Here is a 15,491-nt window from a genome sequence, read left to right on the forward strand (position 1 = left end):
ATGGGTTCTGTTGAATCTGCTACTCTTCATACCATTGCTCACGTCATGCCAGCTTCAAAATGAAAGTGCTGGCAGGAGCAAATTTTTATGGGGCTTGACATTGAGATTGTAACATGGGAGGCTTCCTGTTTGCTGCTTTTGGTTTCCAGAGTTTGGGTATCGGCTCTTTCTACAGGGAGGGTGGTAAGACAGGTGAGAGTTGGGTAGCTGCTGGTTTTCTGGTTTATGCTGTTGGGGTTTTTTTCCCTGCATTTCACTGTGCTTTTTCTGCAAATAGGCTAACCTATGGTAATTGTGCATTGCATTATTAGCTAAGGTAATTGTGGATTATATTATCTCTCTTATATTAAACTTCTTATCTCAACTCTTTATCTCAACTCTTTATCTCAACCCAGAGGGTTTTTTTGTGTGTAGGCAATTTAACCCATTACAGTGCATTAACCTGTTACAAAGCTCCGTGATCAGAAAAAAAACTTTGGAAGTATCACATAGGGATAGGGTCAAACTCATCTGGATACTGACACAGAATCACCTTTTTACAGTTGCTGAATTTAGATTATTCTTATCTGAGAGCAAATATTGTAGGATGACGGAGATTGGGAATCAATACGGCTGACCAATGTGATCGAGTATTGTTCCTTTGTTGTTCCAGTGGTGCAGGCCGATGGTGCAGGCCTGAGGTGCAGGCCTATGGAGCAGGCCTGTAGTGCAAGTATAGCACTGTAAAGTGTAGAAGAAACAGGAGACAGGAAAGGCAGAAGAAGAAGAAGTGCCTAGCAAGGCAACTGCTACAACTTATATAAGCTCGGAGAGCCTCGTTGGCACAGCTCCATTGGTTCCCTATGAGTGACCACACATTGCACTATTACAGATTATTGGTCCAACTACTAATAACACAACGAGGTTGTTGATGCAGGTGCATGTCCTGTTGTCCCAAGATAACTGTCCATGTTTATAGCTACCAGTGTCTTGTTTTAGTTACATGCTGCAGGCACAGCACTGTTTTGCTACACTGCTAGCTGGCTCTGCATTTATGGCCTACCACCATGTCAGGCTCTAGGCCTGCACTGCCAGATTGCTCACACTGCTTGTCGCTGGCATTGCCACAAAATATGAGTGGAAAAAAAGAATAAAAAATAAGCGATTTACAAGTGACATGAGGCAACATTATAGCTGTGCATGATTTGACTGAGTCTGTCACTGCATTCATATGTCAAAGGCAGCAGGAAAGCAGTGCAAGACTCTGGATGTCAATACTTTTTGTCTTTGGATTTGAGTGTCAGCATTGTGGGACAGCCTAAGACTACAAGAGTTTCCTTAATGAGACAAGAGTGACACAGTAAGCGTACTGCTCAACAATTGATTTAATAAATAACTGTGAAGCTCTAACGGTAGGTGGGTGAATGCACAGAGAGAAAAAAACTCTTTGGAGGCCAGACTTACCTCAGTCACATAATACCTGGTTATCATGCTATGAGCTCCATGGGTGATTACAGGGAAACAAGGTTAGAATATATATCCCTTTGATTTGCAGGGCTCTCATGAGCATTGCTGGACCTGAGGAAATACTGCCATCTAATGCCACACAGAAATACATCCATTTAAACAGAAAAGAGCCATTTAATTAATGTAGGCAGGGGTTACAAAGCATACCAAAAACCAGGGCCATTATGTGCCAGAGACATAATTATGGTCAGTGTCTTTGCTAAGCTTGTTATTGAAGATGCTACATTCTCTTCCTCCGAAAAATGACATGTTCTCAGAACTGAGTCACTAGCTCAGGCCCTGTCCATTGTTACTCAGAGGTTGCAAAAACAAAGCACAAAAGCCCTCACACTCCTTCACCAAGTATCAGTTAGAATGGATGCTGTTGAGAATAGGATTTATCTCACCTACCTTGAAATAACTAACCTGTATATGTTAATGCTACATAGTCAAATAAGTATCACTTTCAGACTCCTAAACCCCATGATCTCGGTCATGTGATTCTCAGTCAGGTGGAGGGAGACCTACCCAGGAGTTCTCAGGGACCGCAATGGGCCTCTGCCATGTTGCATCTGTTGTCAGGCAGGCACACTGAACCATGACACCTTTTATATTCACCTCTGTATGCAACAGCATTTTGAACTTCCTATTGTTATGCCAGAAAGAGCCCTTTGGGAGTGCCTGAGTAGTTCATTTCCTTTCAGCCAAGACTCTGCTGAGCTAGAGATAGAAGGTCCTTTTAATTAGTGCATAGATTTGAGATACATTGAGATATGTTTTAGTGAGGCCATCAACTCACTTTTATCTATGCTGCCAAACACGTGCCAGATTACAATTTTCAGTCATTGCCTATCTGGAACAGATTCAAACCAGTGGTTAATTTTCAAAAGCAACTTCAAACCAAAACTAATTAAGAAATCAAATCTTCCAGCTGTAAACACACTCCAGATTTTCAAACCAGAAATGTACATATATATATATATATATATATACACACACTTAAAATTACTTAAATGTTCCACCAGTACCTCTGAGTTCATTGCTGTGTTATTGCTTGTGGTTGTGACTTTCCCACTATTTCCATCTGCTAACCATGTAAAGAAAAGGAAAAAATCACAGAAGGAATCAGACTCAATAATGTAAAAGAACATTATTTTCCATCTGAGAAGGGCTAGAATATTTGAGGCACTCACCACTTCCATTTTATTTTAAATAGCATGAATCCAAATTAAGCAAGAGTTTGCTAAATTTATTTGCCTATATTATAAAAATTAATTATTTCACAGCATCAAAGATAAATTCTTACAGGGGATTTTTTTATTCCCTTTTATTTTAAACACTGATTTTAAATATTCTACAAAATATGTGTAACAAGTTCCCCCAAATGAGGAACTATTTAGGTAATAAAACAACTCACAATAGTAGTGATAAAGTTATATGACTTTATAAAGCTCACTCTTATCATCTCAACAACAAAACCCTAAGCTAACAGCTTCCAGAAATAAGTACCAAGGAGCTGGCAGCAAATTCTGCTATTCCCCCATACCTCTTAATCCATGGGGACACCTGTCAGATAGATTTATCATAAACCCAGCCTATTATTGGTATTTTAACTGCCATACTTATGAAGCTGCATGCCTGCCTAGAGCTGGATCCAGCATGGAGAGAAAGCTCAGCCTTCTAGGTTTGAAGGAGCTGGGAAAGTGGCAGGAAGGATGTACATTTTATCAGCTAGTACAAACCATCGTAGTTCTACCAACACTTGCGCTGGCTGAGCCTTCACCCCAAGATGTGTAGCTTTTTGAAGCCAAGACATAGATTAACAAGTTTTTTTTTTCCCAAGCTAAGAGGCAGCAGTGAGATGACTTGCCTCTCTTTCAGATTCCAGAGATGGACACCCTAAAATCTTCTCACACCCAGCAGTTCAGTTGGATGGCCAGTTTTAATGCAAGAAAAGATGATGTCCATACATGTCGAACAGCAGCACTGATCAATTTATGCCAATGGCAGGCAGTGGATTTTAGCCATTTTACTTTTGCAAACCTCTAAGACTGTTGTCTTGTATAAACCATTTTTCAGAGCCCAAACATTTTTTAAATTTTTTTTTTTTTTTTTTTTCACAAAACCAGGCTAAGATGTATAGTCCACTCAAATCTTTCATCTCAGTTTGGGCTATTCCAGGCTAATGTGACCACAAACCTGCTGGTGTTGCCACAGAGAGAACTGGATCCTTGTATTGGTGCTGGATAGGAACTGAGCAAGTGGATAATGCAGCCAGGAACAAACTGCCAGGAAATAAGGGATCTAGGCAAGGCAGTGCCTGTGGAACTGCAGCTTAAGCCACTCTCTTCTTTTGTGTCCAGTGGATGTGGACTAATGATGGTCCAGGTTGCAGAAGGGACTATAAATGGATTTTACAAACACTTAAACCTCTAGCATGGTTGCTGTTTTGTGATTACAGAAATTTAGCCTTTTCTTTTTCTGTTAAAAAAATAATAAATATGCTAAACATTATAGTATTAGCATTTTCTGCTGAATTAAATGCTCTGTGAAATACCAGAGGGGCAGTCACCATGTCCCAACTAAATGGGTTGTTTGCAGCACATGACTTTCTATTCTTAAGCAAAAATAATTTAATCGAGTGTCAGAAGCAAACTATATCTTGACAGGTTATCAGGGCTACTGCTGTTAAAATAAATTTGTTGCCAGATTTGTTTATAAAACTTCTCTTTCAGGGATGGATGAACTTCCTGAAATTTGCCAATCATTTGAATAAATATTGTGGAGTATTTGTAAAATGATAATTAATTAAACTTTTTCTCTGGCATTTTGTTCTGTTTAATAAAATTGCTTGCAAGCAAAGGGAGGGCGGAGAGATGAGGAAATGTGTGAGATTTGGGATATAATAACTATGACTAATACAGGAATTGTAATTTATACATGAAATTTTATATATCACTTCTTAGTATTCTAAACATTTCTGAGCTGAGTTCACTACATTTGACTCCAGTTTTCAAATCCCTCAGACTTTTGTTTGGTTACTTCTATACAATACACAGCAAACGTGCAGATGTGCTCATTCATGGATGTGGGCTCTTTGATACTGTCTTCTGTGTATGACTTGTGCTGCTCTAACAAAGGCCTCCGAGTATTAGTTTAGATGGTGGTATTAGCATCTCTGACAAAGAGATAAGCTTATCGTCATCTTGCATTCATTCTGCTGGCATCTGAAAGGACCAGATAACCCTAGCCAGGGAGAAAACAAGGATAAGTATTTGCATTCCACCTTTTCCCTCTCTGCAAGTTGGTTGTGTTTTTTGTGGGATTGGATGTGTGGGATCATGAGGAAAATACTCTTCATCCATGAAACAGCAAACCTTCTGCTCTTCAATGTGTAAAGTATATGAAATATACTTGTACTTTATACATGTATAAAGAAACAGTCAGTAAACATGCCATCTGTTAGAATAATTTTGCTGTTCCTCTACTGGAGAAGAAATGCAAGGATGGTAACTTTTTTTTTTTTTTTTTTTAATACAGAAACAAACAATCCTCTTGTTCAGACCAAGATGGTTTTTTTTTTTAAATATATGTAAAAACACCTTTTTCATGTATTTGTCTTCTTTAATAAAAATACAGAAAGATATGAGGGATAGCTCAGCATAATAAAACTGCCATTAAGTTATTCCAGAGCATTTGTCAAAAGATATAATGAAGACAATTATAAAGGAGAATAAACTGAAAACACAGAATGCCAAAAATCACCATCTGCTGAGATGATGAAGTATCATGCTCAAAGCTGTTAAGGTGTTACTAGAGCTGTTGTATGTTACAACATTAAACAGTTAATTGCAGTTCACGTGTTTTAAGTAAGAGGACTGGGAGCTGCTTTTTACCATAGCAACCATAAAAAAAGAAATCTTTTAAAGCATGTATGCAATGTGCACCCAAAAAAGCCCAAAACATGTATGGAATTCAGCATTTAAGCTATACTTATTTGGAGAAATTCCTCTTTCAAAATTTACATTCAGGGTATTAGGGTCTCTTGGAGAGACGGAGACATTAATTCCAAAATTCCTGAGGAACAAGAAGATGTATAAGATTCTGTATCTTACCTCACTAACAACTGTTGACTCCTGCTACTTAGGTAACCAGAAGAGGGAAGCAAATGGGTAGAAAAGATGAAAAACTTCTATCATCTCATTGATGTTTAGCTATTTGTGCTGACAGCAAGGGATGGATAAAAATGAATCACTCAAGATCACATGTGTACTGTTGTTTACCTTTTGCCACTCCAATAATTTCTATAGTGTGCTCAGGTCAGCTTGTGTTCTTTGAGAATAACAGGCATGTTACAGGTCCACACTTCTGATTGTTTGATCCCAAGTTGTCATGATTGAGAGGACAGGAGGAAAGTAAAATGACAGTAACATAATCATTACTTAACATTGACATGGCATATCAATGGAACTTCTTATTAATGTTCAACCATCTTTCCAGACATGTTTCTAATTTGATGGAATATGTATTTTTGCTGTATGATTCTTTTGAAGCCTTGGTAATGTCTAGATAGCTGTAGGGGCAGTCATTAGAGAGGCAGCCCAACAAACTAGCTGGAGCAGTGAGATAGGTGATACAGGCAGTTGAAGACCAAGAAGCAGCAAGAAAGGGAAATACTGCCTGTTAGAAGTACCCAGAGGATACACTGAGGGCAGAAGACAATAGGAAGGATAGTATTTCACCAGTCCTGAAGTAACTAAGGGTTTTTAATATGGAAATGTTTTAAAAACATCTATTGGAACTGATTAAGACAATTATACCTGTGATATGTGCCATAATCATCTGCTGTTGTTTTAAAAATGAGTGCAGGAAATTTTGCAAAATCTAGGACAAATTATCCCATGGCTGATACAGCAAGCTCTTAGACTCTTATACCAGTGATAACTGAACAGAACAGTTGGCTACATTAAGATTCAGATTGACAAAGACAGACTGAAGAGGTTTTGTCAGCTGAGGTAAGAATTTCCACAGGCAAAAATATTAAGCCCTGAATGGAGGTATTCACCCTCATATGAGCATTTCCAAGACCTAGTGATGGTCTTTAAGCCCAGAATACACTTGTTCATGACTCTGTGTACCCATGAGTTCTCAAAACAAGACCATTCCAATACAGGCTTATCTGTCCACTTCAAGGGGATTTGTATTGTACTGGTTTTAAATGCTGTGTCTGTCAAGGGACTGTTGTTAAGTCTTTTCACCACTATAACTCACTCTGTTTACATATGACTTCTAACTTCAGATTTGCAGTTGTTTATAACATCATGATGTATTTTGCTCCATCAGTTAAGAACAACTTTAGAAGTATTTAATGGTGCTCAGCTCTACTGTGACATGAATACATAGTTCAGTAAAATGCCACATCTTCTACTATTAGATTTGACTGCACCAATTACGATTATGTGTGAGGGCACAGGAAAAAATTATCCACTGTTCCTGTAAAGATAAGAGTCGGCACCTCTTGCCATTGACAAGTGACAGGCAAAATATGCTTAAACAGATAATCTTCTGTGAGATTTTTCAGTTCACTATGCCTAAAGCATTCTGACTTTGTAGCTTTTCTGTATCACAGGCTACAACTCTAATAGATTTTGAAGTCACTAGTAGCTGCAATACTAAGAGATAAAGTTCTTAGCACAAAAGGAAAATCAAGCATCATATTACCAGATTGTGATAGAGTCCTTCAATGCAAATATGAGTTCAAGTAAAAATCAAGGTGCTCAGATTTAGTACATGTACAATAAAATTTCAGTTTCACACAAGGAGGAAGAGGAGTTTGTGTTTAGTAACTGGTTTGTTCTATTGTTTTTTCATATTTCAGACTGGATGGGCTGTCCTTCGGTATTTGGGAGATATTCAATTTTACTTCAGCCTGACTCTGAAAATTTAAGGACCTCCAGAGAAGAGTTTTGAGTAAGGATCAAACTATGGTGCCTTCGGAGGTTATATTTGGGCCCTAAATCCATCAGTAGCAGGGAGGACCTGGCCTCTCTGCTTTCAAAAACGGGCTCTAATCACACCTTGAGGTTCTGAAATCTTTTGACAGTTGTATGTCTGAAATGAACTCTCAGCTCCTGGATAAACCTGAAACTGTTGCAGAAAAAAAAGAATGAAACTGTTTTGCTACTTACAAGCAACTGGTAAGTCCCCACATGCAGTGAAGATGCATGTCTACACTACACAAAGCAGTCCTATGATACACTGATGGTTACTGTTACTAGTTTGGTATTGGAAACACTCCAGCTGTGGTAATACAGTAGGCAAGAGAAATTGTCCCCTTGAAAAGTAGGATAGATTAGCTGCAGGACAGTGCAATGTCAGTATATTTAGACTATAACTATTTTGCAGTTCTCCATTTTTCTGTTTCTTTTTTAAGTGCTGGCTTCTTTGGCCAAGATGGAACCAAAGGCTTAATTTAGACTTCTTTTTCTTGTTATTTCAGAGGACATTAAAATAGATTCCTCTACTACAAGTGTCTATTTAACAGTTTTCTGGCTCATCTTTTATGATGGCACTGACATGCTGTTTTAGACACCTTCTGAAATTACAAAGAGATAAGAAATAGTACAGGGACCAAATTTCTGGCCAATGTGGCTCTAAGGCTCATAGTGGCTTTAATATTTGTGTTGTTAAGTGCTGAGCTATTTAAATGACCATCCTGTATGCATAGATGCAGGACTTTTGAAGTATCTGTTATGTTTAATGAATTTAGCTACTCTATCATATAGCAGATTAGGATGCTACACTGTAAGTTAATTAAAAAAAAAAAAATAGTTTTTCAGAATCAATTTCACCAGAGAAAGTCAGAGAAAGTTAGGAAGTCAGAAGTATGTATCTGGTAGGTTTTGCATCTACTCAATATGAACTTCTCCAGTAACTTTTCCCCTGAGATGCAGAGGTAGCCTCATTTATCTGCTGTGGAAAAAGGGACTACAGAAGGATAAGCCACAGGTTAAAATTAGCAAGAGTATAAAAATCCACTATAAAAATAATTTGCACACAAGTCAACATATACATTAGTTTTACACTACTCAAAATCCTGGAAGAGGATTGAAATTTTTGTATTTCTGTGACTGACAGCCAGATAGCTTGTTGCTGCTTTTCTTATGCAAACTCCATCACCACCTGTCTTTTAAGACAGTCTTTTAAGACAGTCATTTACTGTTCCATTCCCACCGAAGTAGATACCTTGGCTTATCATAAAACTGCTATGTAATAATTTCTGCTACATAAGATAAACCACCATTGTAGTAAATCCATTGCAAAATGGGATCCTGAGAAGTACTAAAGAGTCTCTTGCCAAACTGTCTCAATCATAATGATCTTGTCAGAAGAACATCATGTGTTTCTAATTCTGGTATAATACTGAAGCTTCACACAGCTAGTTTTTTGTAATACTTTTGTAGCCCATTTAAAGCCATCTGGTGCACATATAGCCAGGTATATATGATGTAAAGCACAGTGCAACAAATTTTTGCTGCTATGACTACAGATGCACCTTCAGCAAATTCATTATAGTTTCTCAGTGTCTTGACAGTGGAGCTGAAATGGAATCATGTCATTATTTACTTGTACATGGTGACTACAGATGATGTTCCTTGATGCTCCTGATAACCATATTTGAGAACTGCTTGTTTAGTTTGTTCTCTCTTAACATCAGAACCTGAGAATTATATAAATGCTGGACTAATCTCCATGTGAGCCAAAGAGAGATACAGAGTTTTGGATCTCGTTTAAATGTTGCAACTTTTGCTGTCAAGTTAAAACCCAAGTCTTTAACTATAATTCCAGTAAGTAGATATAAGAACATATGATTTATATCTCCTGATTACTTAGCAGAAAACTTGCATTTGGAGATCATCTTATTAAAAGACCTGGATTAACAAGATTAAAGGTTTTGTGCTTATCTTGCTACATATTAACTTGCTTATAGTTTACTTTTTAAATTCCATGTAGTATTTAGAAGTTGTAACCAAGGCTGCATTATATTCAATTCTGAAAAACCACAGAGTAAAAGGAAACCTCTACTTGGCAGTTGACATAAAACAAGATCCAGAGGGACTGGGGAGGGAAAAATGTACCTTTCTGGACTGACAGAGTGACATGTTCAAGGTATAGAACAATTTAATTTCTGTATTGGTGAGCAGGTGGGAAAGAAACGAAGGATGCTTTCATATACAGGGTTCTTTACACACTTCCTATGGAAACAAGTCATCTGTGATCATGTTTGTGCCTTTCCCTCCTTTTTTTTTTTTTTTTTTTTTTTTTTTCTTCTCCACCCTTCTTCTCCACCCTTTTGGATCCATTAATATAAAAAATTTGAAAGAGGAAGGCGGATGCCAGGAAATGTAAAGAAATCATCTGAATGCTATTGCTACAGTAAAGCCGCAGCCCAAGTTTTCATTCACAACAGTAAGCTATGTATATTCCAAAGCACAGGAAAAACTTCCACAACGTTGGACAAGCTCTCTTCCTATTTCACTAAAGGGCTCTAGAGTATAGTGCAGTTGTCCATGCCACACACGCTACTCTGATTTGGCTCCAATCTGAAGTGATAGTGGTGTTCTTGGGGAGGATCCCTGGCACAGAAAAGAGGCTAATTTTCTGCAGCTTCAGGACTCGCATCCTACAACTACAGCCCTGTAGTTCGCTGAGGGTAGGGAGTTCATTCCCTGGTACAGGTCAAGAGGAAAGCAGAACTTGAACTTTCCAAACAAAGGATGCTGATCAATGGAAAGTCAGACATATCTCTTCTGTTGATTGTGGACCCATTTGTTTAACAACAATGCTGTTCTTGAATACATACAGAAGGGAGGAGGAAATCCTTTGGGAAATCTTTGAAAACCATTCTGTAAAACTGCAAATCACTGGATTGTTTGTTTTTAGGAAGGAACTGGTACATCTTTGATTTCATACTAGCTTTCCTTCCTGTAGTCTATTTCTGTGAGAGCCTAGACTGTAGTTCTGCAGAATGGTAAGCAGCATGCAGATTACTGCCACGTTAAATTTGGAAAGTTTATTTATGTTTTTGTGCAGCTTGTAGAAAAGCTTTCCTTCAGTTACGTGGTTAGGGATTGCTTTATTGATTCTCTATCCTATAGAGGTGATTAATAACTAGTTAGATTTTCATCCACATATACTTGCCTGAAACCCTACATTAATTTTCATTGATGGGGATACCCTAGGTGCTCACATGTCTTTCTTTTGTATCTTCTCTCCAGATACATCTTGGGTAATTACAGAAGTGTTATAGTATAAGCTGTGAAGTGTTAACTTCTTTAATTATGAGACTATTTGGCTGCTGGCAAGACTTTTGTATCTTGCAGTGAATTTGAGCACAGGTGCCAAACATGGTTGACTATTAACTTCATGCCATTTATAATTTTTCCTGAAGAATTCCATCATGCTATTCCTGACCAAAAAGAGTTTTACATACAGGTGAAAAGAGCTTTCAACCTCAGCATAAGCAGTTTATATCCATTCTTTATTTTTTCTTCCTCATGGATGATTAGGTGTCTTTATAATTAAATGTATCAGTCACATCAATTCCCTGCTGAAATTTGCTAGACTAAGTCAAGCTCTTCTCATATGACAGACAGGCAACTCCTCTGATCATTCTGATAACCCTTTACACACTATTTTGTAGGAGTATTTATTTAAACTGGTGGCTAGAACTGTACTTACAAGATAGGTCTTATACCATTGTATTTTACCATGACTACCCTTCCTGATTCTGGAAATCCCATGTATAGGGTATCTAAGGTCACACATCTTATGCCTACTTCAGAGTGGTTGCTAGTAAGCTTCCTGCAATTGACTGTTTGCCTCCTGAGGTACACCTTAGTGAGCCTTCTGCTTGTTTCGTGTTCCTGTAGTTCCACGTAGCTAATGTTACATGACTGGAGGCACTCTGGACAAATCCTTCAGCATAAAAGCTCCCACTTACCTCCAGGTATTTAGGATGAAACTTGTATTTTCCAGCTGCTTTTTGGAAGAGGTGGAGTATGAACACTATCTGTATTTAATACTGCATCCGTTGAGAGTGTGAAAAGGATGTTTGTCCTTTGCCCCAAACCTTTATCCATTTTAACACTGTGAAGTCTTAATAAGCTTGTAAGCAATTTCCTTAGTTCAACCACAGACTGTAGTAGCATGTACCTTTCTGCAGGCAGCAGTGCTGACTTCAACAACTCCTGTCCTGCTCCTCTGTCCACTGCTCCAACCCTTGAGCAGGCCTTAAATGCTGTTTTCACTTGTGTCTACATTAACTCCATGCTATGCTTCAGAGCTGTCCCACACAATTTGAAATAGTAAAAACTGAATGGTGACAAAGGGCCTTAAACAGGTGACTGGGAAGAAAGGTAGGACGGGACTATGTAAAGCCCACACCACCACTCCAAGGAAGTGTCTGTTGAACCATAAACTTCAACTGGCAGTACACCTGCTACGGCTGTCTAGATGTATAAAAGATGCTGTATGTGGGGTCAAGTGAGGTTGCCTAAATGAAACCAAGTCCTTCACCAGTGGTGCTTATGTTTGACTTCATTTGTGTGAGCTGGAGGCTTTTGCAGTAACTGGTTACCCAAAATAGGCAGCATGCAAATACTCATTATATTTTCTATTTTCACCCAAAACAGGTAGCATGCAAATACTCATTGTAGTGTTATTTTCTATTTTTACCAAAATAAACAAAAACCGAGAGTCTTAAAATTAAATGAAAAGCATGTACAACCCCTAAGTTGTGTATAGCAAGATGAAAGCCTTGGTATTATGAGAGGAGCGGGACCTCCTGTGAGTCCAGAGCCGCTGAATCATAGCCTAGAACACAAAACAAAAAAAGAGAATCATTTGCAAACAGACTAAGCCTGTGCTCAGACACAGATCAGGCAGTATTTGGACAACAAAACGTCTGTGGATATAGGTGATCCACAGGAGCGCAGCTGGAAGCAGTCAGGGAGAGGAGGGCGCCCTGACACCGCAGCCTAGGGCCGTTTCCGGGCCGAGCGGCCCGTACCGCTATTACCGAAAGTGAGTCCCGAGGACTTACTGCGGGGCGCTGCGAGACGCGGGGCGTGTAACCCCAGGGTGCGCAAACCCAGCGGCTGCCTTTCCCGATGAGGCTCTCCGGCCGCCGGTGCCGCTCCGCTGCGCGCGGTGGCGCCTCCACTGCGCCGGGCCTGGTCGAGCCGAGCCGGTCCAGGCCAAACCGAGACGGAAAGCGCCCCATCGCAACGGATCCGGAGCCCGGCTCCGGACGCGCGGCAGGCCCGGCTGCTGGCGGCGTCACGGGGCGCAACGCGCAGGCGCGGGGGGAGCGGGCATGCGCGCTGGGCGGCGGGGAGCCCGATCTGATAGGGAGCAGGGGCTGACACTACCCCCGTGTGGGCGGCGGAACGTCCCGAGGATGACGTGCGGCGTTCTCGAATCCCGTGTCTCGCTCGCTCGCTCGCCGCCGCCGAAGGAAACGGGAAAAGCAACAAGGAGGCAGGAGCAGGCGCGGCGCCATGGCGGCCCTGGAGCGGCCCGTGCCCAGTCCCGAGGCGTTCCTGGGCCAGCCCTGGGCCGCCTGGGTGCGGGAGGCCGCCCCCCCGCACGCGCACGGCGCCGCCCCCCCCGCACAGTAAGGGCAGGGACCGGCTCGCGGCTCGGCACGCCGTTCCCCTCCCCCGGAGCGCACGCACGGGCGGCGGGGCCAGGGGTCGGGGGCCCGGCAGGGCCGTGGTTCCCCACCCCCTCGCGCCTCCCGGGGTCGAGCCGCTCGACGGGAGGTGCCGCCCCTCCGGGCGCACAGCTGACGCGCCGAGCCCCCCGGTGCCATGTGTGCGGGAGGCGCTGGCGCACGCCGCGCCGTGCTGCTGCCCCGCAGCGCGGGCTCCACCGCTGGGCCGGCGCCGCGGTGGGGGAAGGGGGCGGATGCGCGGCGCAGAGGGGCCGAAGAATGCTGCGCGGGGGCCTGGAGGGAGCTGCTGCGGGGGCCCGGGCGTTCAGCTCTCTGGCAGATGCTCTGACCATTGTGCTTCTGCTGTTGCAAGTAGAAACACTGCTCACCTCCTCACCTCTCTCCCCTTGCTGAACAATAAATGCACACCTCTGGGCCCTCGATGTTTCCTGACTCTGCTTCTCTTCTGCAGGTGTGGATCTAGAAGAGACTGGAAAGGAGGGTGGAAAAAACAGGGAGGTTATGAGGCTTAATAAAGAAGGTAAGTGGATAGTGCTGGTACACCTCTCCACCTATCTTGTCTCTTGGTGGCTGGATATGACTGTGCTTTGGCCTTGACAGGGTAGTCTAATGCTGTGTGGATCTCTTTGCCTTGACGAATGTTTCAGGGTTGGATACACACAGATTACAGTCACTGTGTCAACTTCTTTTGAAGTCCGATTATAACAGGTGTATGTGTGCAACTGACAGATGTGGTAGAAGATAAGGTGATTTTAAAGCAAAAGACAGCTACACATCAGTGGCCATATTGCATTTTTTTCGAGGACCTGTCCCTTGGTGCAATGTTTCACTTGCTTCTTTGTGAAGATAAGTACAGAGACCTTCTTCATCAACTTCAAATACTATATTATCTATAACACCTATAGTGAAGAACATTCATTCACAGGGAGGAATCCTAAGTCATGATCTTTGAGTTCATTTACTTCAGCTAAAGTCATATTCTTTCATTCAGTGAACATCTGATATTTTATGTTAGGCTAAACCATGCAAGCTATGCAAACCAAATATAATAGGTCATTTATCCTGGCCTGCATCAAGAACAGTGTGGCCAGCAGGAGCAGGGAAGTCGTTGTGCCCCTGTACTCTGCACTGGTTAGGCCACACCTTGAGTGCTGTGTCCAGTTCTGGGCCCCTTAGTTTAAGAAGGACATCGAGACTTAAACGTGTCCAGAGAAGGGCAGCGAGGCTGGTGAGAGGCCTCGAGCACAAGCCCTGAGGCTGAGGGAGCTGGGATTGTTTAGCCTGGAGAAGAGGAGGCTCAGGGGAGACTTTATTGAAGTCTCAATTTCAATACAACTACCTGAAGGGGGGGGTTGTAGCCAGGAGGGTCTGTTCTCAGGCAACCAGCACCAGAACAAGAGGACACAGTCTCAAGCTGTGCCAGGGGAAGTTTAGGCTTGAGGTGAGGAGAAAGTTCTCCACTGAGTTGTTGGCCATTGGAATGGGCTGCCCAGGGAGGTGGTGGAGTCCCTGGAGGTGTTCAAGAGGGGATTGGACGTGGCATTTGGTGCCATGGTTTAGTCATGAGCTCTGTGGTGACAGGTTGGACTTGATGATCTTTGAGGTCTCTTCCAACCTTGGTGATTCTGTGATTTGGGCCACAGGGTTTTCTGGTACTATAAGTATGAACAGATGAATTCCAGGCTAATGGTATTTGCTTATACACTGTACCTGACGCAGTTCTGTCAGTTGTGAGAAGAGAAACTTGAGCTTTGAGCATAGGCAAATCAAGCTCACGTGTTTAGTCTGTGAAATGCATTGTTAGGGTCATGCTGGGGTAACACTGAGTGCCACTAGTGAAATGGTTTTGTTTGTACTTCACTGTAGCTGTTCATTTCTTTTCTCTTAGGAAAGCAGTGTACATACCCAAATATTTCTTGTGAAGGCAGTTCATAATGAACAGTCTCATTATGGTGAAACTTCAGTGTGACCTCACTAAAGCTGAGAGGAATCCCACTATTACCTGTACTGTCACAATGTGTGTTCTCATTACATTGTAGTTGTCATTACACATATGTTTAACTTTGAGCATCTTGACAGCTTAACAGAATGTTTTGCTTTACCAAACAAGAATTAATTAATCAGTGACATAGATTTGTGTGATAAACTATAAAAAGTACACATCGCTTAGAATGCCATAAAATGTCCCATTCAGAAGACCATTATAAAGATGTCACGCTTGATTGTGTTCCTGTGTTGATACTTACATGCCCAAACCTCTCTATTTTGC

The 15,491-nt window shown here is 41.6% G+C and overlaps 1 protein-coding gene across 4 annotated transcripts in view; it reads left to right on the top strand.

The window, feature by feature from the left end:
• The first annotated feature begins 12,897 nt into the window (after positions 1 to 12,897).
• The window catches only part of ATXN7L1 (ataxin 7 like 1), a 137,154-nt gene continuing 134,560 nt past the window's right edge, over positions 12,898 to 15,491 (top strand). For 3 of the 4 annotated variants that reach the window (XM_068160874.1, XM_068160877.1, XM_068160876.1), the window contains exons 1-2: positions 13,508 to 13,573; positions 13,674 to 13,742. In XM_068160874.1, the coding sequence (XP_068016975.1) occupies positions 13,724 to 13,742 (19 nt within the window). In that variant the 5' untranslated portion in view covers positions 13,508 to 13,573; positions 13,674 to 13,723. Of the gene's footprint in view, positions 13,163 to 13,507; positions 13,574 to 13,673; positions 13,743 to 15,491 lie in introns of those variants that run through there. The other variant, XM_068160882.1, reaches the window with a different exon arrangement.

This window comes from Melanerpes formicivorus, unplaced genomic scaffold, assembly GCF_026170545.1.
Source record: "Melanerpes formicivorus ecotype bairdi unplaced genomic scaffold, bMelFor1.0.p_v2 SCAF_54, whole genome shotgun sequence".
In the NCBI taxonomy this organism is placed as follows: domain Eukaryota; kingdom Metazoa; phylum Chordata; class Aves; order Piciformes; family Picidae; genus Melanerpes; species Melanerpes formicivorus.